Source organism: Melospiza georgiana, chromosome 1 (genome assembly GCF_028018845.1).
Source record: "Melospiza georgiana isolate bMelGeo1 chromosome 1, bMelGeo1.pri, whole genome shotgun sequence".
Classification (NCBI taxonomy): domain Eukaryota; kingdom Metazoa; phylum Chordata; class Aves; order Passeriformes; family Passerellidae; genus Melospiza; species Melospiza georgiana.
The window spans coordinates 864,356-888,016 of record NC_080430.1 but is presented as its reverse complement, the minus strand read 5'-3'; the positions used below and the strand labels follow the sequence as shown (position 1 = coordinate 888,016).

General features: G+C 52.3%; 1 protein-coding gene across 5 annotated transcripts in view; it reads left to right on the top strand.

Annotated features, from left to right (window-relative positions):
- MAP4 (microtubule associated protein 4) overlaps positions 1-23,661 on the top strand; it is a 153,977-nt gene that overhangs the window by 68,960 nt on the left and 61,356 nt on the right. For all 5 annotated transcript variants that reach the window (XM_058045325.1, XM_058045341.1, XM_058045350.1 and 2 more), the window contains one exon: positions 21,469-21,582. In XM_058045325.1, coding sequence (XP_057901308.1) covers positions 21,469-21,582 — 114 coding nt within the window. The remainder of the gene's footprint in view (positions 1-21,468; positions 21,583-23,661) is intronic.

Sequence of the window (23,661 nt, the reverse complement as noted above, 5' to 3'; positions counted from 1 at the left end):
TGTGCTTGCTCACCCTTGTGTTGTCACTGCTGCTGAGTCGCTCGTTGCAATGCTCTGTATGATGTGAAGCTGTAACTGCTGTGCAATAAATGTCCCTAATAAACATCTCTGACTAACCCCTCCCGAGTGGTTCTGTGCTGGGAGTGTCTGGGGTCCTGCTGCCCGCCCAGGAATGAGTCCTGCAGGGAATGTGCTGGGGCTGTGCTCTGGTGGCACTGCTGGAACGGGACATGGCTGCAGCTGGCAGGGGTTGGGAACCTGTCCCTCAAAGCCAGGCATGTTGTGCAGAGTGTCCCACACCACGTCCTTGTCCCCAGAGTGAGGGACAGGGATTGCCTGGGTGCAGCACTCGGGGGATGAGGAAGGGGCTGGGTGGTCACACTCAGCTGTGGTCACTGGCTCTATGTCTGAATGCAGAGCAGTGACAGGAGGGACACTCAGGGGTGGCACCAGCACTGTCCAACCTCCCTGGCACTGGGGCTGGGGCACCGTGGGCACTCCAAACTCTGGGTGATGGTCACACTGAGCTCTGGGTGCTGGTGACACCAAGCTCTGGGTACTGGTGACACCAAGCTCTTGATGATGGTGACACTGAGCTCTGGGTACTGGTGGCACTGAGCTCTGGGTGCTGGTGACACCAAGCTCTTGATGATGGTGACACTGAGCTCTGGGTGCTGGTGACACTGAGCTCTGGGTGCTGGTGGCACTGAGCTCTGGGTGCTGGTGACACTGAGCTCTGGGTGATGGTGACAGCTCTGGGTGCTGGTGACACCGAGTTCTGGGTGATGGTGACACTGAGCTCTGGGTGCTGTCCCAGCTGCAGGGAGGGGATGGATGGGGCACCCACAGGGACCTGGCTGATGCCTCAGGAAGCTCCCTGGACAGAGCTAAAGGAATAAAGCAGGGATTGATTAAAAGGCCTTCAAAGGATGCACCTTGGGCAGTACAAGAGCCTGCCTGAGCCTACACCCAAGATGGACTCCGAGTCACGGGTTGTCATATTTTTATAAGTTTTGGTCCATTTACATATATGGGTTAATTGTCCAATTCCAGCTCCAGGTTATGCAGCCCCATCCTCCCAGTTTGCTCTCCTCAATTCACTGTTGTTTGCACTTTTTGGGCCTGAAGCTGGAATGGTATCCTTGGTTCTGGGGCTGGAAAGGGATTGTTTTGTCCAATTAAACTGTGAGGAGAACTTACTAACACTTTATATGAAGTGCAGAGTATAATACTAATACTAATAATAATAAATGTATATACTAATATAGACAGAATCTGGAAAATATGGAAGCTGGAACTTAAGGCATGAAGAGATGGGGCTGTGCCAACCTCAGGCCAAGGGCAAAGTTCTGCACCTGGGCTGGGACAATCCCAAGCACAAATCCAGCCTGGGAATGAAGGGATGGAGAACACTGAGGACAGAGATTTGTGGGAGAAAAGCATTAAAAAACCCCCCCCAGCCCAAACAACCCAACAAAAGCATCCCAAAAATCTGTTTATTCTGTGTAGCATTTTGTAAATAGGACAGCTACTGGTGTGTTCTTCTAATCAGAACTGTTCTGCTGGCTTTCCTCCTTTACCTGCCTGTGCATTTCCCTCTTGGTGCAAGTTTTTGCTTACAGAGGCTTTTACCCTTCCTGGCTTCAGGCAGAGCTCTGCAGGCTCCTCACAGGGGGCTATATCCCCGTGCTCACAGCTGGGGAGTTTCACCTTTCCCTGGCTGCAGGCTAAAAACAGCAGCCAAGTGAATAATTCAGCAGCTTTGCTGAGTTCCTGTGGCTCAGAGCTCTGTGAGAGCCTCGCTGAGCTTTGGGGGCTTCTTCTGGGGGAAGGGGATGTGGCAGCTGGGGGACAGAGCCCATCCAGGCCATGTGGAGCCTCCCCAGCTCTGCAGGGGCACTGGGGGAGGAGGGTTTTTCCTGCAGGTCCTGCTGCTCTTTCAGATGAGGAATTTGTGACTTCCTGCGGCTCAGGAGCTGAGCAGCTGCACAATCTCAGCTCCCGAGCTGCTGCTGAGGCTTTCAGAGAGCACAAAGACATTTCCCAGGTGCTGGAGTGCTGATAAACACTGGGAGTAACACACAGAGCAGCTGTGGCTGCCCCTGCATCCCTGGCAGTGCCCCAGGCCAGGCTGGACAGGGCTTGGATCACCTGGGACCATGGGAGGTGTCCCTGCCATGGCACTGGTGGGCTCAGGATCCTTTCCAACCCAAACCATCCTGGAATTGTGGCACCTGTGGTGTCAGGGTGTGGAGAAGCAGCCCTGGGATGAGGGTGCAGAGCTGGGGTTTCTCAGGAAGCCAGCACTGCTGTCCCAGTGTCACTGTGTCCCCACAGGGCTGTGAGTGCTGGCGCTGCTGCAGCCTGGGAATGCCCTGGGGCTCCTCTGGGGGCTCCAAGGAAAAGCAGGGACCTTTCCTGCCTACAAAACGCTGATTTCATGCTGGCTCTCTCTCAGATGGTGCTTCCCCACCAATCTGCTGCTTGGATTTTCTTTTTTTGTTTCAGCCTTGGCTTCTGAGGTGGGATGTCCCTGGCTTGGCTCATTGAATGGGAAATTAAAAGGATTATAATGAAGTCATACATATGTCGAGAAGTCTATTAAAAGCTTAACAGGGAGGCTTAGAGAGGTTTAAAAACTGGGAATACAAGCCCTTTCTGTTTTGCAGCGTGCTCAGGAGTTGTTCTAGCAAGGATCTGACAGCTGGGTGAATTAATGGGGTCCTCCAAGGCTTGAATTGCCTCAGCAAGTAGCTGAGAGTTAAAATATTCAAGCCATGAACTTTGGAGCTTGTAGCTTGGGTTTAATGTGCTGTTAGTGCACTAAAGCCCCTTGTCTGGGGAGGGGCTGCAGAGCTGGGCAGGCTGGGACCTCCTGGAAAATGTGAACCCTTTTCTCTGCCCCTCCTTTGAGCTCGTCAGCCTTCACTCTAAATTGACCTGTCATTTCTCTGAATGTGTTCCTGTGGAACTGGAATGTTTCTGGGCACATCATGAGGCAGCTTTTTAAACTCTTGGTGTTTTCAGGAGGGTTTGAGGCAGGTAGGAGAGACAGAGACAAGGAGGGCTGGCTGACCCTCACTGCTCCTCTTCCAGAGCCCTGCTCTTACCCTGCACTTACAGTACCCAATTTGCCTTTAATTTGTCTCTCTGGACTTCACTGCAGCTTATAAGATGCTTTTTTCCCCTCCTTCTTGAGTGCTTAAAACAACATCATGTTTATTCCCTTGCTTATTCCAGTAGCTCGTGGGGAGTCTTTGCAGGGATCCTTCAGATTAATTAGGGAATTTCAATGAGGGGCTTGTCAAAGGAAAATAAACAGCAGCACTGCAAAAGGCACAGAAATTAAGCTTAGTCTAAACCCTTTATCATCACCTTTTTGCTAGGTGGGGTTTGTGGTTTGGCTTCACAATGGGAGTTAATCTCTGCCTTTGATCACTTGGGTAAATATTGAAATATTTGTCTTGGAGCTGTCAGGGTGAGCCTGGATCAGCTCCTGGGCTGACAGCACAAAGAGCAGGGATGAGCTCTGCAGGGCTTCAGCCATCTCCATCCCATCTGCATCTGCAGGGCTTCAGCCATTTCCATCCCCATCTTCATCTGCAGGGCTTCACCATCTCCATCTGCATCTGCAGGGCTTCAGCCATTTCCACCTCCATCTGCAGGGCTTCAGCTACCTCCACCTCCATCTGCAGGGCTTCAGCCACCTCCACCTCCATCTGCAGGGCTTCAGCCACCTCCTTCTCCATGGCTTCAGCCATCCCCATCTGCAGGGCTTCAGCCATGTCCACCTGCAGGGCTTCAGCTACCTCCATCTGCATCTGCAGGGCTTCAGCCATTTCCATCCCCATCTTCATCTGCAGGGCTTCAGCCATTTCCATCCCCATCTTCATCTGCAGGGCTTCAGCCATTTCCATCCCCATCTTCATCTGCAGGGCTTCAGCCATTTCCATCCCCATCTGCATCTGCAGGGCTTCAGCCACCTCCACATCCATCTGCAGGGCTTCAGCCATCTCCACCTCTATCTGCAGGGCTTCAGCCACCCCTATCTCCATGGCTCCAGCCATCCCCATCCCCATCTCCATAGCTTCACCCATCCCTATCTTCATCTCCATGGCTCCAGCCACGTCCACGTGCAAGGCTTCATCCATCCCCATGGCTTCATCCATCCCCATCCCCATGGCTTCATCCATCCCCATCCCCATGGCTTTGTCCATCCCCATGGCTTCATCCATCCCCATGGCTTCATCCATCCCCATCCCCATGGCTTCATCCATCCCCATCCCCATGGCTTCATCCATCCCCATCCCCATGGCTTCATCCATCCCCATCTCCATGGCTTCATCCATCCCCATCCCCATGGCTTCATCCATCCCCATCTCCATGGCTTCATCCATCCCCATCCCCATGGCTTCATCCATCCCCATGGCTCCATCCATCCCCATGGCTTCATCCATCCCCATCCCCATGGCTTTGTCCATCCCCATCCCCATGGCTTCATCCATCCCCATCCCCATGGCTTCATCCATCCCCATCCCCATGGCTTTGTCCATGCCCCCCAGCAGGGCTGGAGGGGGTCTGGGAGCTGCTGGGTCCCATTCCCAGCAGGAGCTCCATCAGAAGCTCTGCAGCAGCACCTGCAGCAAGGTGTGGCTGGGCCTGCAGTCTGCTCCCCTCCCTCCCAGCAGGCTCTCCCTTTCCAGCCTCTCTCCCCACCTTTCACTCCTGCTGCAGCGCTGGGGTTCTGCTGGTAAGAAGGGATTTGGTGGGGTTTATCCTGCTTACAAAACCCGGGGAGAGTCGTGTGCTGGGGTGGCTTTGCGAGGTCGTGTGACCCGGGCTAAATCCAACCTGGGATAGGAAACTTCCCTAATCCTGCCTCTGCTCGTGGCTCCCTCGCAGGCCTGAGCTCTTTAATCTTCTTCCACTTCAGTCCCATCACTGCAAATAGGGTAAGGCTGATTATATTGTGCATTTTATCTTTTCTAGCTGCACCCCAGCTGTTGTTATCAAGCGTTCTCGTTTCGGGGTGGGTTGGCACCAGGGTAATCTTGGATTAATGGGGCCTTTTTTTTTTTTGGAAAAAGGAAATTTTATAGTTAAGGAACATGTTGGTTACTGTGAAGCTGCTCAGGAGCTCTTTGGTGGTTGGGCTGAGAGCAGATCTACACCTTGGAGCAAATCTACACCTTGGAGCAAGGGCAGCAAAGGGAAGCTCAGCAATGCTGAGCAAGGCTGTGGTGCCTCCTCATTAAACCCCACAGAGCTGCTCTCCCTGGAGAGAGCTTTGGACAACTTCAGCTCTCTCAGTCCTGCATGAGCAAGTCCCTGAAATACAAATTACATGATCCTCAGCAGCAATCTCCCCTCTCTGCTGCTGTTTTGGTGCAATTTCTGCAGCTGGTTTCCAGCTCTGACCCATGAAATACTGAGCACACCTTGTGTGCACTTGGTGTGTCTGAAACACTCTGGCTTTTGGCAAGTGTGGCATAAAACCTTCCTGAATTCCTGCTGAGTGTCAGAGCAGGAAAGCTTTGCTGCTTTCTGGAGTTACAAAACTGAAATAATGTGTGAGAGATGCTCAGGATCCTCATCCTCTCCCAGCCCAGGGAGCTGTGTCTGCTCCTTTGGAACATTTTCCTCTCCTGTGGGATAAAGCTGCAAGGCAGGCTCAGTGTACCCTTGGGAATGGTGGCAGATGCTGGGTTGGATGCTTTTTCTAAGTGTGTGCTCCTGATTTTCCATTTGGGGGTAAAAGCTGAGCTCAGCAAGGCAGAGCTGCTCCCTCCTCACCTGCAGCTGCTGCTGCCCGAGGTGGGGCTGGCATTTCTGTGTGGTGGAGGACGAGGCTGTTCCCATAAAGCTGTCCCTTCCTTTGGCAGCAGGGGAGGCAGGAGGAGCCCCTTCCTGGGGGTGCCCAGGCAGGGTCCCTGCTTCCCTTGGCATTAATCAGTGGCTGCTAAATAGTGCAGGGTTAGCAGCTCCCCTGGGAACAGGGAGCAACTTCTGGCTGTGGCTGCTTCTGGGGACAATTGATGCTGGAGGCACCTCTGGAATTAGAAGTGACTTGGCAAGGCACAGAAGTGACAGGAGACTGCAGGACACGAGCAAAGCACAGTTCACCACCCCCAAAAAAATATCTGGGAGGGATGTTTGATTCTGTTCTGTCACATAACTTAGGATGCTGTTTAACCTTCTTCTTTGCAGTGGGAGCACACTGCATCTGACTGAATCATGGAGTTGTTGAGGTTGGAAAAGAGCTCCAAGGTCATGGAGCCCCAGCTGTGCCCAAATTGTCCCCAGCCCAGAGCTCTGAGTGCCATGTACAGGTGGCACCTGCAGGGATGGGCACTCCAAACATCCCTGGGCAGCCCCTGCCAAGGCCTGAGCCCCCTTTCCATGGGGAAATTCCTGCTGTGCCCACCCTGAGCCTGCCCTGAGCCCCCTTTCCATGGGGGAAATTGCTGCTGTGCCCACCCTGAGCTGACCTGAGCCCCCTTTCCATGGGGGAAATTCCTGCTGTGCCCACCCTGAGCCTGCCCTGAGCCCCCTTTCCATGGGGAAATTCCTGCTGTGCCCACCCTGAGCCTGCCCTGAGCCCCCTTTCCATGGGGAAATTCCTGCTGTGCCCACCCTGAGCCTGCCCTGAGCCCCCTTTCCATGGGGAAATTCCTGCTGTGCCCACCCTGAGCCTGCCCTGAGCCCCCTTTCCATGGGGAAATTCCTGCTGTGCCCACCCTGAGCCTGCCCTGAGCCCCCTTTCCATGGGGAAATTCCTGCTGTGCCCACCCTGAGCTGCCCTGAGCCCCCTTTCCATGGGGAAATTCCTGCTGTGCCCACCCTGAGCCTGCCCTGAGCCCCCTTTCCATGGGGAAATTCCTGCTGTGCCCACCCTGAGCTGCCCTGAGCCCCCTTTCCATGGGGAAATTCCTGCTGTGCCCACCCTGAGCCTGCCCTGAGCCCCCTTTCCATGGGGAAATTCCTGCTGTGCCCACCCTGAGCTGCCCTGAGCCCCCTTTCCATGGGGAAATTCCTGCTGTGCCCACCCTGAGCCTGCCCTGAGCCCCCTTTCCATGGGGAAATTCCTGCTGTGCCCACCCTGAGCTGCCCTGGCCCAGCCTGGGGCCATTTCCCCTCGTCCTGTCCCTGTCCCCAGCCTGACCCCCCTGGCTGTCCCCTCCTGCACAGGTTTGATCTGTCCCTTCTCAAAGAGAATTTCCTGTGGCTCTCTGTGACAAACTGAGCCTGTGCAGGGCCAGGATGAGCCTTGTGGGTCCCTTCCAGCTCAGGATATTCTGTGATTCTGTGAAGTTGGGTTTTCCATGCCCCCAGTTTGATCTGGCTTCCTGAAAACCCAGCCTGGCCAAACTCAGTGTTTTTAAACTCCTGGGGATCAGCAGTGACTTGGGTTTCAGAGGGTTGAGAGTTCCCTCAGAGATGTCTGAAGGACTGGAAAACAATTCTGCATTTATTGGGGCCCAGCTTTTTGTGCTTCCAAATCTCCCATCCCAGTGCCAGGCTGGGGAGTGGAATCTGCAAGAGAAATCATAAAATCAGAATATTCTGGACTGGGAGGGGGAGCCAGGGATCATCCAACTCCAGGGAGGTTCTGGTCACTGGGCAGCAGAGTCTGATCTGATCTCCAGCACACACAGGTGACAGCAACTGGGCTGCTCAGCTGAGTCTGAGATGTGCAGGTTGGATATTTTATCTGAGAAAAGATACTTTTATCTTCATTTCATCAGAGGTTTTGGGTTTCTAGGACTAAAAATGAAAACATTAAGCAAGGGTTGTTTTGGATCCTCGATCCTCACACTCTAATAACTGGTTATGTTCCTCCAGGAAGAGAATTCCCCTTTTGACATTGCCTTGCCACTTGTCACTTAGCCAACTCTTTATTTACCTTTGTGTCATTTCCTTGTGTCTCCACTTTCCCTAACATTTCCCCTGGCTACAGATAAAAATACTTTTGCTTTCAGCTTTGTCAAGCCTTCCATGCTCTGCCTGGAAAAGCTGTGATGTTCCATCTCCTACATTAACACTCTCCTGCTTCCCAGTGATGCAAACAGCTCTTTCTAAATGTCACTCATGGGCAGTTTTGCAAGATTTTAGGGGCTCTGTGTCTCAATTTTACAACCAAAATTAATGATTTTACTTAAAAAAAAAAAAAAATCTGTGATTTTGTGTTCTTCTGAAAGTTTCAGGTAGTTTTTGGCAGCTCTGAATTCTACCAAAGACAATCTGAGATTCAATAGAAATGGGAATCTGATAATCATGGAGAGATCCAAATTAGAGTTGCCCCATTTTGTAGCTGACAGTTGAGGAAGATGAGATTTACCTGGCCAGACTTTCAGCTAAAAATACATAAATATATGTATAAATGAGCAGATGAGAGGTTTCAGGTGGCAGTTGTGTTTCCTCTGGTGATTTTAGAATTGCTGCTCACACGGGTCACGTCAGATTTTTACCTGCTGAGTCTTGTGCTACTTTTCTGTATCAGGGGTGACTGCAGTCCTGCTAAAATCAGGTTTCAGCATTAAACCTCTGTGAGTTGAAGACAACCAGAGGTTCAGCAGGGCCTGAAGGGGCTCCAGGAGAGCTGGAAGGGACTGGGGACCAGGGATGGAGGAACAGGAGCCAGGGAATGGCTCCCAGTGCCAGGTGGGATATTGGGAAGGAATTCCTGGCTGGGAGGATGGTGAGGGGCTGGGATGGGATGCCCAGAGCAGCTGTGGCTGCCCCTGGATCCCTGAAGTGCCCAAGGCCAGGCTGGACAGGCTTGGGGCACCCTGGGACAGTGGAGGTGTCCCTGCCCAGGTGGCACAGGATGATCCTGAAGGTCCCTCCACACCCAAACCATTCAGGGGTTTGTTCTCATCTGTTTGATGCTGAATTCCAGTCTGAAGCCATACCCCCAGAGGGACCTGGAGGGCAGGAACTGAGGGCTTTGTCCCTTGTTGGTGTCTCTGGAGTCACCCCCAGCTGCCCTGTGCCAGCCCCGTCCTGCAGCCTGTCCCTGTGCCAGCGGTGTCGGTGGCACCGTCTCATCCCCCTGGGCACGGGGCTGGCTTTGAAGGTGACACTGTGTGTGCTGTGCTGTGCTGTCCCCAAGCCCAGGGGACACGTCTGGGCTGGCTGGGCCCTGCAGGGTGAGCAGGGCTGGGAGCAGCTCCCAGAAGCCTGGAAATGTCCTCTGGTGTCAGCGTCAAACGCGGCGCCGCCCGCGCTGTCAGCTCCATCTAGGTGAGACAGTTCAGGCCCAGAGCACGGATCTGGGCAAGAATTCACTTTGCTTTTCCTTCCATCCCATGCCCGTGGTGGCCAGGTGGGAGATCCCATGGAACAGCCCTGCTCTGAGGTGAGCTGCTCCCTCACGTGCCAGGTTGAGTCTCTCAGGGCCCGTCCACAGGAATGAAAACATTTTATTTCCTAGATTTTCAGAGGAAAATCAAATTGACAGGGTTTGTTTGAAAACATCAGAAACTCCTTAGTGAGGAATTAAAGAATTCCTAGAAAACTGGCTGCCTCTCTGCAGGGCTGTAAATTAGAATGATTTCAAAAGAGCACAGACAGCGTGTCATCTTCCTCATTCTCAAGCAGAAGCTGCCTGAATAAACAGTAATAGAATTGTAGATTCTTCTGGTATTATGTAAATGGCTTCATGCTTTGATGTCCCTCGTGTCATTAGTTTGACACTAGCTGGAATTAATGGCCATAAAACTCTATTACAAACGTGGCAGAGAGATTTCTCCTGACTGCCTGTGATTCCTCCTGTGAGCTCGCTGCCTGTGCCACGGGATTGGGGAAGCTGAAAGTAGGTCAGGGTGATGTGTGTGAGCAGGGATGCTGGAATCACAGCCACAAACAAACAGCACTCACTGCTGAAGGGAAATCTGCTATTTTAAGCCCTTATTTCCATTATCACCATCTCATTCTGCACAACAAGCATGTGGGGGGGTGTTGGGGCCGTGCACCCACAGATGGGATCCAGGAAGGAGGAGAGAAAATACAAATGAGTGTATGGAGATATATGTGTGTGTGTATGTGTGTGTTTCAAGGGTGACAGTAAATACTGTCACTTCTGAATGGCTCCTCTCCATCTCATGTGAGGCAGAGTGAAAGTGCCAAAATATGTAGGTCAAGAGAAATGAAGTATTTTGCATCCAAGCAGCAATCAAGTGCTGGAATTCCAGGCTGGATACACTGGTAGGGTGTGGTGGAACGTGGGGCAGGATTATGGGGATGATTTCCAGGGTTCCCACACTCCTTATAAATTTATAATTCATTCCTCATCCTCAGAGGGGCTCCCTCACTGACAGCTCTTGGGGACAAGTGTGGGCTCCCAGCCTGAGCTGAGGAGTTGGGATGTTCTGAGCCTGGAGAAGGGTTAATCATGGGGCTTCCCTTGGGACAGCTGCCTGAGGAAAGCTGGGAAACAAGGAATGTGATAGGATTGGCTGTTTTCACAACATGAGCAGGAGGGAGAAAAGGGCAATAAATTCAAACTCACCTTGGCAGTCAGGGATGGCAGGAGTTAAACCTGTTGGGAAGGTGAAGTGCTAAAAAACTAATGGAGGGAAGTGATTTGTATGGGGAGGAAAGGCACTCACAGACCATCTCCAAGGAGGCTGTGGCAAATGCTTTTAAGAGTCTGGAAAAAAAGGAGGAAATTAATAAAAATGGAAGAGAGGACTTAGAGCTGGAGAGATTTAAGGACTGCCCAGATTGTGGTGCACAGTGATTTACAAGCACTGAAGTGCACGAGTCAAAGGAAGAGGATTTCCAGTTTATTAGAGATAAGAGAAGGGTTGAAGAAAGCTGTTAAATGGAGATGGAAGGGAAAGTGATGCACAGGAGGCTGCAGGGTTCAGCCCTCAGCCTGCTTTAGTTCTGGTTGTTATCATTTGATAAGGATTAGAGCACAGGCTCCATCCAGGCCGGGGAGCAGCACCCAGGGCAGCTCAGGGGCTCAGGGGTGGGGATGGGTGTTCCAGCTGATGGACAGGGCCGGCACCACCCAGATGTGTGAAGGATTATTAATTGGTAACCTAGTTCATTAACAGATATCAGGACAAGTGCTGACACAGCCAGAAAGGGCCAGCTGGAGGGATAAAAGTGTGAGGGGGCAGCAGATGAGGTGTAGCTGCAGCCTGGTGCAGTGAGGATGTTTTCTTCATGTGTTTTATCTGCTGTAAGTTTTGAGAAGAGTCAGAGTTTTGTGCCCTCCTCAGCCTGAGGAGCAGCTCCTGCAAAGTGCTGTTAGTGGGTCAAGTGAGCTGCTGTGTGGACCTTGTTCTTCCTCGTGGTTTGTAAATATTGACTCTCCAAGGAGCACTCTTGGAGCTCGTGATCCCCAGCAGAGTCTGTAAGTGCTGCTTTTTCTGCTTTTTGTTTTCTTCCCTGGCCCTGGCTGCACTTAAAAGAAGAATGCAGGTCCTGGCTGGTGCCAGGGGAGGATCTGGGGTTTGCAGCAGCAGCCCAGGGAGCAGGGGCCGTGCCCTGCTGGGTGATGGCTGTGGGAGTGGGCACTGCCCCAGCTGCTCCTGCTGGCTGTGCCAGGCAGGGCAATCGCTGTGGGACGTGGGGAACGTGTGCTGCCTGCTGAGCCCTGGGAGGGCAGCTCAGGTACCCAGTTCCATGGAGAGAGCAGGGCTGGGCTGCTCTCAGTGCTGGGGCACAGCAGCAGGTGCTCCTGGCCTGCCTCGGGATCAGGAGTGCTTTGTGCTCAGCTGAAGAGAAACCTGCAGCTCTGCTCTATGGTAAATGTGCTTGGGTCTCACAAGGATAAAGCTTAGGGAAGGTTTAGGTACCAGATCATCATCAGTGGGAAGGAAGGGATATTTTCTTTTTGGAATTTTGCTGGCTATTTATTCCTCAAGTATTTTTTTTTTAATTTCACTCTGTGGCTCTTGGGTTTCTTGGGAGCAGGAGACACTTTGCAAGTGCCAGTCCTGTGTGCAGACTGGCAGCAGATGGTGGTTTGGCTGCTCTTCTGTGTTTGTGGTGTCCTGAACCCTCTGCAGGTGTTGGCATCGGCCCAGGCTGCAGCTCAGGATTCCCTGAACTGGGTCTGGTCCCAGCCCAAAATCTCAGCTGGGCTGGAGGGTATCCCTGGGCCTCCTGAGAGCAAGAGCAGAGCCAGAGTCATGGGATGGTGTGGGAAGGGACCTCACAGGGTTCCATTCCTGCCATGGCAGGGACAGCTCCCACTGTCCCAGGCTGCTCCAAGCCCTTCCAGCCTGGCCTTGGGCAGTGCCAGGGGTTGGAATCCACAGCTGCTCTGGGCACCCTGTGCCTGTCCCCTGCTCCTGAGCCCCAGGGAGTCACCACACACCAGGGAGGGACCAGAGCACATTGTCCAGCTCACAGCTGCTCCTGCTCACCCTCAAATCCTCGGGTTCCCTGGCTGGGCCTGCTGAGTCTCTGGTGATGTTTGCTCATCCCTCGCCCTTCTCCAGAGCCTCAGAGCAGATCTGTGTCCCTGTCCTAGAGGCTGCTTCAGTTTTCCTGGGGGAAAGGAACTTCAGACCTGCCTGCCTTGAAAGCCCTGCAGGGTGACAATCCCTGTGTCCCTGTGTGAAAGGTCTGAGCAATCCCAGCAGTGACCTTTGAGCAGGAGTCCTTGTGCTGCTCCCTCTGTGCTGTGCCCTTGTGCAGGGCTGCTGCTCTCAGTCCTGCCCCTCTTCTGAGCCTGGCTTAGTGTGGAGCCCAGGCAGGCTCCTCAGGGCTGAGATCTGCCCCAGCTCTGCCCCACCAAGGAGTGAGGCTGGAACTGGAGCTCAGGGAGGCTCCTCAGGCTGAGATCTGCCCCAGCTCTGCCCCACCAAGGAGTGAGGCTGGAACGGGAGCGTTCCTGAGTCAGGCTGGAGCAGTGTAAATTTGGAAACAGCCCTTTCAGGGGAAATTGCTGTTCCCTGCTCAGAGGGAGGGCTGACAGCACTGCGGGTCACAGCTCTGCAAACTGCACTGTCACTGCTCCATGGTGCCAGCACAGGGACACTGCCCTGCCTGGCTGGCACCAGGGAGGGGCTGCCATCCCCCAAACCTCCCTGGGGCTCCTGCCAGGCTGCTCTGGGACCCAGGAGCTGCTGTAGGGCATGGAAGCAGCGCAGCTCGGTGGGAGAGCTGATGGAAGCTCAGGTGACCCTTATTTTACACCGAGGTTTTGTCACATCACTCCCAGCCCTGTGTGCTCGTGGCTCTGGGATCTCCTGCTCAGGAGCTGTGGCCAGGCTGGCACAGGAGGAGGAGGAGGCTCCAGCTGGTGCCACAGCTCAGCCTGGAGAAAAGGGGGCTCAGGGGGGACCTTGTGGTCCTCCAGAACTCCCTGACAGGAGGGGACAGCTGGGAGGGTCGGGCTGTGCTCCAGGGAACAGGGACAGGAGCAGAGGGAACGGCCTCAGGCTGGGCCAGGGCAGGGTCTGGGTGGACAGCAGCAGGAATTTCTCCATGGAAAGGGGGCTCAGGGCAGGGTCTGGGTGGACAGCAGCAGGAATTTCCCCATGGAAAGGGGGCTCAGGGCAGCTCAGGGTGGGTACAACAGGAATTTCCCCATGGAAAGGGGGCTCAGGATTTGGCAGGAGCTGCCCAGGGAGGTTTGGAGTGCCCATCCCTGCAGGTGTCACCTGGATGTGGCACTCAGAGCTCTGGAGGCAAGGTGGGCATTTGGCACAGGGTGGATTTGATGATCCTGGAGGGCTTTCCCAGCCTGGATGATTGCAGGGTTCTGGGATCTCTGGGGCTGTCCCCGTGCCAGCACAGTGGGGTCTGGACAGGTTCCTGTGCCCACTCCTCACTATGATCCCTTTGCCTCAGAATTGAGTTTATTTCAGCTTCACACGTTTCAGGCAGGGCAGCCTGGGCAGGGTGCCCCAGACCTTCCTCATCAGCTCTGGGGCCGGATGCAAGGCCAGGGAATGGGGCAGGGGCTCAGCTGCCTCTGCCCTGGCACTGCTGCCCTGGCATTGCTGCCCTGGGCTTTCCACAGGAGATGAGATGAGATGGTCTCTGCACAATCTGCATCTCGTCCTGGGCCTGCTGAACAGCTCTGGGGGGTTTTGCCTGGCTGTGGATGGAAATATTCCCTGCCAAGGATGTGCAGAAGGCTCCTGGCTTTAGGAAGGAACCCCAAGTGAAACAGGAAAAGTGTCTCAGTTGTGCCACTTGGCTGAGAAAAACCAAACAAAAAGTCCAAGCTGGGGCACTTGCACTGTCCCAGGTGCTCCAAGCCCCAATGTCCAGCCGGGCTTGGGACACTTCAGGGACCCAGGGTCAGCCCCAGCTGCTCTGGGAATCCCATCCCAGCCAGGAATTCCTTCCCAATCTCCCATCCAGCCCTGCCCTCTGGCAGTGGGAGCCATTGCCTGTGTCCTGTCCCTCCATCCTTGTCCCCAGTCCCTCTCCAGCTCCCAACACCTGGAGTATTTCCAGTGTGGTGTCAATAAGTCTTTAGTGAGCCTTTTGTTTAAAAACAGAGCTTTGGGTGCCTTTGTTGTTAACAGATGAGTCTTTGTTATTAACAGAGGTTACTACCAGATACTACCAGATACTACCAGAATCTGTTATTAACAATGTTATTACCAGATGAATCTGTTATTAACAGTGTTATTACCAGATGAATCTGCTATTAACAGTGTTATTACCAGGTGAGTCTGGGCAGGCTGGCTCCAGGAGAGGTGGGAGCTGGGCTGTCCCATGGTGCAGGGCACTGAGGAGTAAATGTGAGCAGTGCTGAGGATTCCCCACTCCCTGGTGTTCCCAGTGGGGAGCAGGAGCAGCAGGACAATCAGGCAGCAGTTAGAGCAGAGCTGGGAGCTCTCTGCACCTCCCTGCTTCCACCTCCCAGTCCATGACAAAGCAATTGCTGCCAAAATTCCCTCTGGGAAGGAGAAGTAAGGAAGGGAAAAAAGCTGGACAAGAAACTGTAGCAACTGCATTTTTTTTTCCTTGTAGATTTTTTTTTTTACAAGGCAGAACATGAACCTTGTGTTGAACTTTCAAGTTACTGACTTTGCATCTCTGAAGTTTGGAGATAGTGGTTCTGACAGTTGTAGGCACGGGGCCCTTTTAGCATTCAGGGTTATGTAACCTCATGGAATTTCAGAGGGAAGGCAGCAAAACCCTTCTGGAACTGTCAGCACCCTCTGAAATGCCCTGCAGTTCCTTGAGGGCCTTGCATAGACTCCTGATCATCTTCTTCCCATCCAGCTCAGTGGTGGAATTTAATTTACTTCTCATTGCAGGGACTTGAGAGTGCCAGGGCAAGGGGGAGTGGGTTCCCAGTGCCAGAGGGCAGGGATGGATGGGATACTGGGGAGGAATTCCTGCCTGAGAGGCTGGCATGGGATTCCAAGAGCAGCTGGGGCTGCCCCTGCATCCCTGGCAGTGTCCCAGGCCAGGCTGGACAGGGCTTGGAGCAGCCTGGGACAGTGGGAATGGAATGAGATGATCTTTAAGGTCCCTTCCAGCCCAAACCATTATAATATTCTATGAAATTAAAGTATTTTGTGTTGTCCCAGCCAGATTTGGGCTCAGCACTGGCTCCTGGGATTAAACTTTCCTCTCCTGCGAGGACAGAAATGTGTTTTCCCCAAAAGCTGGGTGTGAGCAGCCTGTGGGGGCTCAGCAGGCTGGAGGAAGCTCTGCCAAGCCCAGCAGCTTTGCCCAGAGCAGGGAAAGCAGACTGTGCCCTGTGCCCAGCTGGGCTGGAGCTGCCCAGGGCTGGACACTGCACAGCCTCTCTGGCCAACCTGCCCCGTGTCCAGGCCCCTCAGAATTCAGTTTTCAGTGGAATTGCTGCCCTTCACTTTGACAGGAGCAAAGGGAGGCAGTAACCAGCTCTGACAGCTCTGCTCTGGGTGAGCTGTGCTCCATCAGGGCTGCCAGCTCAGTGATTTAGACATTCATTAAATGCAAAAACTTCTTGGAATCTCGAGCTCTTATTCCCTTGGATAAAAATGCACGGCTCCCTTTGGGTGGCTGGGTGACATCTTTTCCCATGTAGCTCCTGTCTGTGCTTATCCCTTAGATTTGGGATTAGTGAAGCTTGTCTGCAAAACTCACTCACGGGGATTTTCAGACCCTTCACTCTGAACTGAGCTAGACAATATTTTATTTTACAAAATGATGAGACTGATCATAAAGCATTGAGGGGGTATCCCTGCAGGATACTCCATGTTAACTCTAAAGTCAGCAGGCACAAATAGAGCCTGAGCTTCTTGGGGAGGTACCCTGTGACCTTTCAGGGGAAACTTTTGCCTCCTTTACCCTAAATGATGTCTGGAAATAATGTCGTGGGCAAGGGAAGGAGACTCTGGAATGTCTTGGCTGTCTGTTGGGGTTTTACCTGATGTTCCAGGTGGATCCCATCATGTACAACACCACTGGGCAGCAGATTGAAGGGGTGTGTGCCTGAAAATCAGACAAGACGTGCAGGCAAGGTTCTCATAAATCCCTCAGGTGGGAATCAGAAGCTGCTCCTGGTAATAAATGTGCTGAGCATGGACAGTTCCTGGCACCAAGTGCTCCCAAAACAGCCTAAATCTCGTGTGGAACCCCTACAGCATCCAGTGTGGTGATGGAAAGGCTCCAGGGACACTTTGGACTCTAAAAGGGCTCCAGGAGAGCTGGAGAGGGACTGGGGACAAGGATGGAGGGACAGGACACAGGAAATGGCTCCCAGTGCCAGAGGGCAGGGATGGATGGGAGATTGGGAATTGGTAATTCCTGGCTGGAATGGGATTCCCAGAGCAGCTGTGGCTGCCCCTGGATCCCTGGCAGTGCCAAGGCCAGGTTGGACACTGGGGCTTGGAGCAGCCTGGGACAGTGGGAGGTGTCCCTGCCATGGCAGGGGTGGCACTGGAGGGGCTCTGAGGTCCCTTCCAGCCCAAACCATTCCATGACTGCTTCTGAATCTCCTTTTTGAGGCTGCAGATCCCACACCCTGCAGAGGGGGATGTGAATTGATTTATCAACGTGAATTGATAAAACTGCTGCTCTTTGGGGACTCCAGCAAGGCCAACTGTGCCTCCCCATGCCAGGGTGATCTGGGCAAATTCCCTTTGGAATCCTCTGCAGGAATGGAGCTCCCAGGCCTCGCTCTCCCTGTGTTCCCTGCTGGCTGCTGGCAGGGCCCTCTCCTGGCTGCTCACTCAGTAATTTTGAAGCTCCTTAACCCCGAGCTGGAGGTCTGGCCAGTGACCTGCCAAGATTAGCATCTCCTGCAGGGAAAAGGCTTTAGAGGGTAATCCTGTGCTCAGAGAGCCCTGGCTGGACATTCCCTGGGGTGTCCTGTGTGCCAGCAGCTCCAGGAACGTGTCCTGCCCCAGCTCCCAGCTCCCAGCCTGGGCACAGGGGTGGGTGCCCACGGGGGCACTTTTGGCTGGATTAGCTGTGAATTGGGTGCTGTGACCGAGCTGACCTGTGCAGAGAGATGATCAAACAAACAATTCCACGCTGTCAGCAGCCCTGCTAAATGTTCCACCCTCATCCTGCCCTGGGAGCAGTGCACAGAAGGTGCTTCTTGCATGGGATCCTTGTTTTTCCTCTCAGAAGCAAGTTTGCTTTGTAAGTATGTTGTTAATGGTCTTTTTTCCTTTAAGCAAGACTTTGTAAGCTCTAATCCTACATTGGTTTATATTATCAGGGCTTGTAACCGGATTTTCAGCTATCAGCCAGCTTTAATACTTGCTAAAATTGCTTTACAGGTCTGTGGGATCCGTCAGATTTGCATTTTGTGTGGAGTGCATTATCTGCTGCCATGCACATCCACGGGCACTGGCAGCATTGGGCCTTGGAGGAGTTTGGCTTCTCCTTTGTGTTGTTTTGTGATGTTTGTTGGTAGGTCAGAGGCAGAGGATGTGTTTGGGGAGCTTGGGTTTGGAACTGAAAAATCCTCTTTTCCCAGTCCTTGGGAAATCTGAGATCACATTTTGTGTTCCAGGTTTGATAAAGGTAAACTGAATATTGGGATGGGGTGGGGATGACAGATAAGCTGGAAGTGTCCACGTTATGGCACATAACTTGGGAAACATTGTGGGAATAGCAGAGGGGGTTTGCTGGTGGTGGCTGTGCTGCAGAAATCTTTGCTGTGCTGGCCTGGCAGGGGCAGGGAAGGGGTGGCTGCTCCAGCCTTGTCCCTGTGGCTGGCCCTGCTCTGCTCTCCCTGCTCCAGAGCTGCCTGCATCCCTCCTTGCACCGGCATTCCTGCTGGGAAGCACTGCCTGGTTTGGGTTTTTCATTTGCATCTGTTGTGAAAATATTGTGTGAAGAATATTCCAGTCTTGGGTTTGGATTTGGAAGGATTTGGCAGAGGCAGCTCCCAACTGCTCCTGATGCAGCTTGCAGCCGGCTCTGGGGCTTTGCTGCAGCTCAGGGCTTGCAAACACTGACAGTTTTCCTCAACTTGGTTCCATCTGATGGCAAATGGAAATATTTCCCTTCCCAATTCCTTTTGTCTCCTGCTGCTCCCTCCTTCTCCAGCCCCAGGTGTGGTTCCCCTCTGTATTGAAAGGCATGAGCACAACCTGGTACTAAACCCCCCCAAAGTGGAGGGGTTTATTCAGGTTTACCTTTCTGACCCTAATTTTATGTTCTTCCCTGTGAAATCTTGCATCATGGCAATATGCCAATGTATTTTCAGTGCTAACAAATCGATTTATTGCAGATATTCAGAGTTCAAGCAGTGGGTGCTCTCCATCAGCCTCAGTGTGGGTCCAGCCCAGCACTCTGTTAATGTCATAATATCATCATATCATCTTTGAGGAAGTTTTGGAATGTTTTAACTGCTCCCAGGCTCTTCCTCACACTGTCAAGGACTTTTAGTGTCTTCTATTTTTTTTTTTGCTTTAAATAGTTTTATAGACACACAAATGACAGGCTCCTGTCTAGAGGAATTTACAGTGGAATCTAATTAAATCCCTTGCTGTTCTGTACCACAAATAACGGTAAATAATAATAATGTCTCTTGACACATTGCAGTGGCACTTTGTCTCCAAAGCACTTTGCAAAGCTAAATAAAATAATACCAAAATTACATTATATTATCAAATAAAATATTAATAAAATATTTTTTCTCCTGAATAATCAGGCTTTTAGCTGCTGCAGGCTCGGACAGCGTTGCCCAGGCTGGGTTTGGTTTTCCATGGGACACACGGTGGGTGGTTGTCCCCCGTGTCCCCCTGTCCTTTGTCAGCGGAGGCAGAGGTGGTGTCACCCTGCCTGGGAGCTGCTGAGTGCCCTGCTGAGGTCAGCCACGGCAAATGGAGCCACTGAGCAGAATGAGAGCTCTGAGCTCTGGCAGCAAAGCAGCGTGCCCGTGCCAGGCCCTGCTGCTGGGGGCTGCACAGGGGGGCAGCAGCTCCAGAGATGCCCAGGGATGGATGGATCAGGGCAGGGCTGCAGGGGATGGATGGGATGGATGAATCAGGGTTCTCCTGGAGACAAGAGGTGGGACTGTTGTGATCCCTGAAATTCCCCTTTCATTCCCAGCCTGCCTTTCCCAGCGTGTGTAAGTGTAAAAATCCATTTTATTTGTCTTTTCTTGGACCGGCATCTCTCTAGGATCTGTTCTGCCCCTGGCAGCTCCTGCTGGGGACACCCAGGTGGGAATGTTGGGACAGGGACAGGCAGAGCTCGTGTCCTCCTCCTGCCCAGGGTGGCACTGGGGACACAGTGCCAGCACCTTGGTGTCCTTCCCTCCATGTGACCCTCAGAGGGACCCAAACCCTGGGAAGCTCCTGCCTGGCCCAGGATCGGCTGGGAACGGGGACACACCGGGGATGTCACACACAGGGAGTGTCACACACAGTGTCACACACACACAGAGTGTCACACACAGTGTCACATACACACAGAGTGTCACATGGCCCTGGCACACAGGGCCACACCCTGGGGACACGGCAGCACTCAGACCTCCAGAGCCTGACTGGAAGTAATATTTACATTAATTGTATTAGTTACACATATGCATTTATATTTTTATATATGTATATATGTGTGTGTATATATAAATAAAAATATGTATAGAATAATATACAATACATAATTTACATATATTTATAAAAATAGAAATATTATATAGTATACATTATATAAGATAATGTAATATATAATATAAACCACATGAAAATATATGAACTATACATGATAAAATATATATTATAATATGTAGAATGATGTGCATGGAAACAAATAAAATATATTACGAAGTACCTATAATGTATATATAATATATTATATATAAAATGTGTATGCTGTATATTTATATATTACATTTATTTATAACATACATAACATAAATTATCTAATAGATTATATTATTATAGAAATGTATTATAATTTTAATGATTGCTTGAATTATTATTAATGTATTATTTAAATAATTATTAACTATATATATTATTAATTTTATTATTAATTAGAAGTAATATTTAATATTTACCTCTAATCAGAGGTTTGGACATGTTTCAAACTCCAAGGAATCTCTTCCTGCTCTTCTAAACCCAGACTGTCTGAGCAAATTATTAAAGCCACCTGATGATTTGTACTGGTGACCTTTCCTTGTTTTATGATGTAAAACAAACCCCAAGCCCCACAAAAGCCATTTTTCATCTTATTCTCTCTCAATAACATTATTATTATTGCTATCATCATCATCATCATCATCGTCATTATTAGAGCTGAGTGTCTGCCCACCTTGCTGTGAGCTCTCAGCCTGCCTGACCCCCTCAGGTTGTTGTTTTATAGACCAGGGTTGTGATTTTTAATGAATTCTTCCCTTCTGGTCCTTCTGTGCCTTAACATTAGGTTGTTTTTAGTAACTACAGTTTTACACTGAATTAAGGGTTATATCTAGGGATGTTTTGTGATGAATTTCATCTCCTGAGCTCCAGGCTTGCAGGTATTGTCAGCCTAAGTGAAGGTAAAAATATTAAAAGCATGAAGAGGTGTATTGGCAGAGAGCAGAGGATGTTGTTTGGGGGATGAGAGAAGGAGTCCCTGTAAATATTTCTGTTTCTTTCCAGAAGAAACTGGAATGAGTTAAAAAACTCTAATGTTGTCCTCAGAAGAGTTGACAGATTCAGGCCTCCTTAAAACAGAAATATAGCTAAAAGTCATTAGTCTGGGTATTAATTTTAAACCTTTCCACTGAGTTTGTCCTGTTTAAAGCCTCAGGACTTATGGTTTTGTTCTTTTTGTACAACTGGCGGCTTTGGACTAGGACAGCACTTCCGTGTGAGTCTGTTCTTGATCTTACATGTGCCTCAGGACACAGACATGCCCATTATTCAGGGTCTTGTATTTGAAGAGCTGGATCAAACCAGTCAAAAATAAATATTATGGGCTCTGGTAGGCTGCCAGTCCCTGTTACTTGGAGATGTCACACCCAAATGTCACATAGTGCAGTGATCCATTTTAAATATTTCAATGTTTGGCCTTTGACTGGGTCATTTTCTTCTCCCATGTCAGTATTCCCAGGAGAAATAATGGATGAGAAGATGTCCTACAAAGAGTTCCTGGATCGCAACGACACCTGGTCAGCAGAGGAGAGAGACCTGTGCTTCAAACCCATGGACATGGCTGGTAGGATGGCTCAGGAGCTGGAGCACCCTGATTTCAGCAGCTGGGGGACCTCATGGGCTGCAGGCTCCATCCCTGATGGGCTCCTGCTCTCCTCATGGCATCCCTGAGGGGCTGCTGTTCCCCTCATGGCCTGAGAGGGCTCCTGCTCCCCTCATGGCCTGAGAGGGCTCCTGGTCCTCTCATGGCATCCTTGAGGGGCTCCTGTTCCCCTCATGGGCTGCAGACTCCATCTCTGAGGGGCTCCTGCTCCCCTCATGTCATCCCTGAGGGGGCTCCTGCTCTCCTCATGGCCTGCAGGCTCCATCTCTGAGGAGCTCCTGCTCCCCTCATGGGCTGAGAGGGCTCCTGTTCCCCTCATGGACTGCAGGCTCCATCCCTGAAGGGGCTCCTGTTCCCCTCATAGCATCCCTGAGGGTACTCCTGCTCCCTGCAATCATGGCCTGCAGGCTCCATCTCTGAGGGGCTCCTGCTCCCCTCATGGACTCCTGGCTCCATCCCTGGGGGGCTCCTGCTCCCCTCAATCATGTACTGTACTCCTGCTCCCTCAGTCATGGCCCTCAGGCCCCATCCCTGAGGGGCCCCTGCTCCCCTCATTGTCTGCAGGCTCCATTCCTGAGAGGCTCCTGCTCCCCTCATGGCATCCCTGAGGGGCTCATGCTCTCCTCATGGACAGCAGGTTCCATCCCTGAGGGGCTCGTGCTCCTCCTCTCCAGGCTCCATCCCTGAGGGGCTCCTGCTCCCCTCATGGCATCCCTGAGGGGCTCCTGCTCCCCTCATGGACTGCAGGCTCCATTCCTGGGGGGCTCCTGCTCCCCTCATGGCCTTTGGCAGCCCCTGGACTCCCTGTGAGTTGGTTTTTGGTTTTGGGCCCAGCCCTGCTCAGGGGATCCCTCCTGGGGATGGTGGTGAGGGCGTGGGGTGACCACTTCATGGTCACAACCAGCATGGTGGGTGGATGTGGCTGTGCTGCAGGGCAGGGAGTTTCCAGGGGGATCAGGACAGGCTGGATCTACAGGCCGAGGGCCAGGTCCTGCCCTCAGGGCACTGTCACCCCATGGAACCTATGGCTGGGCACCGGGGCTGGTGACAGCAGCTGGACATGAGCCCAGGGCAGGGATTGTCCCCTGTGCTGGCCCTGCTGAGGGACCCCCTGGAACCCTGGGGGCAGCTCTGGGCCCCTCCAGCAGGAGAGACCTGGAGGGGCTGGAGAGAGTCCAGGGAATGGAGCTGGGAAGGGGCTGGAGAATCCCTGAGGGAGCTGGGAAGGGAATGGAGAGTTCCTGAAGGAGCTGGGCAGGGGCTGCAGAATCCCTGAGGGAGCTGGGCAGGGGCTGGAGAATCCCTGAGGGAGCTGGGCAGGGGCTGCAGAATCCCTGAGGGAGCTGGGCAGGGCTCAGCCTGGAGCAAAGGAGGCTCAGGGGGCGCTTGTGGCTCTGCACAGCTCCTGCCAGGAGGGCACAGCTGGGGGGATTTGGGATCTTATCCCAGGGAACAGGGACAGGAGCAGAGGGAACGGCCTCAGGCTGGGCCAGGGCAGGCTCAGGGTGGATATTGGGGAAATTCCTGCACTAAAGAGAGGTTCAGTGTTGGCAGGGGCTGCCCAGGGCAGTGCTGAGTCCCCATCCCTGGCAGTGTTCAAAGCCAAGCAGACACAGCATTTTTTGATGTATTTTGTGGGTATTTGGTCAAAAGTTGGAGTTGATTGTCTTGGAACTCTTTTCCAACCCTAATAATTCTGGGGTCCTATGCCCAGAGCAGGTTTTGGGGGACTCCCACAGATGAGCTGCTATGAGCACTGTGGGTTTCAGTGCAGATGTGTCCCTCTGAGCTGCAGTGTCCCCAGGCAGTGCCTGTCCCTGTGTCACACCCTGTCCTGCAGCTGTCCCACACCTCTGCAGCTGCTGACACTGCTGAACATGAGCTGCACCTAGCCCTGCACACTGATACACTTTCACCCAACAGCTCTCCCTCAATATTCTCCTTTTTCCCCTCATTTTTTGAAATGAAATTGCTTGCTGGCTCGCGGAGCACATGAGAAATGTGGGTCCTGCCCAGATTATCCCAGGCAATCAACCTGGG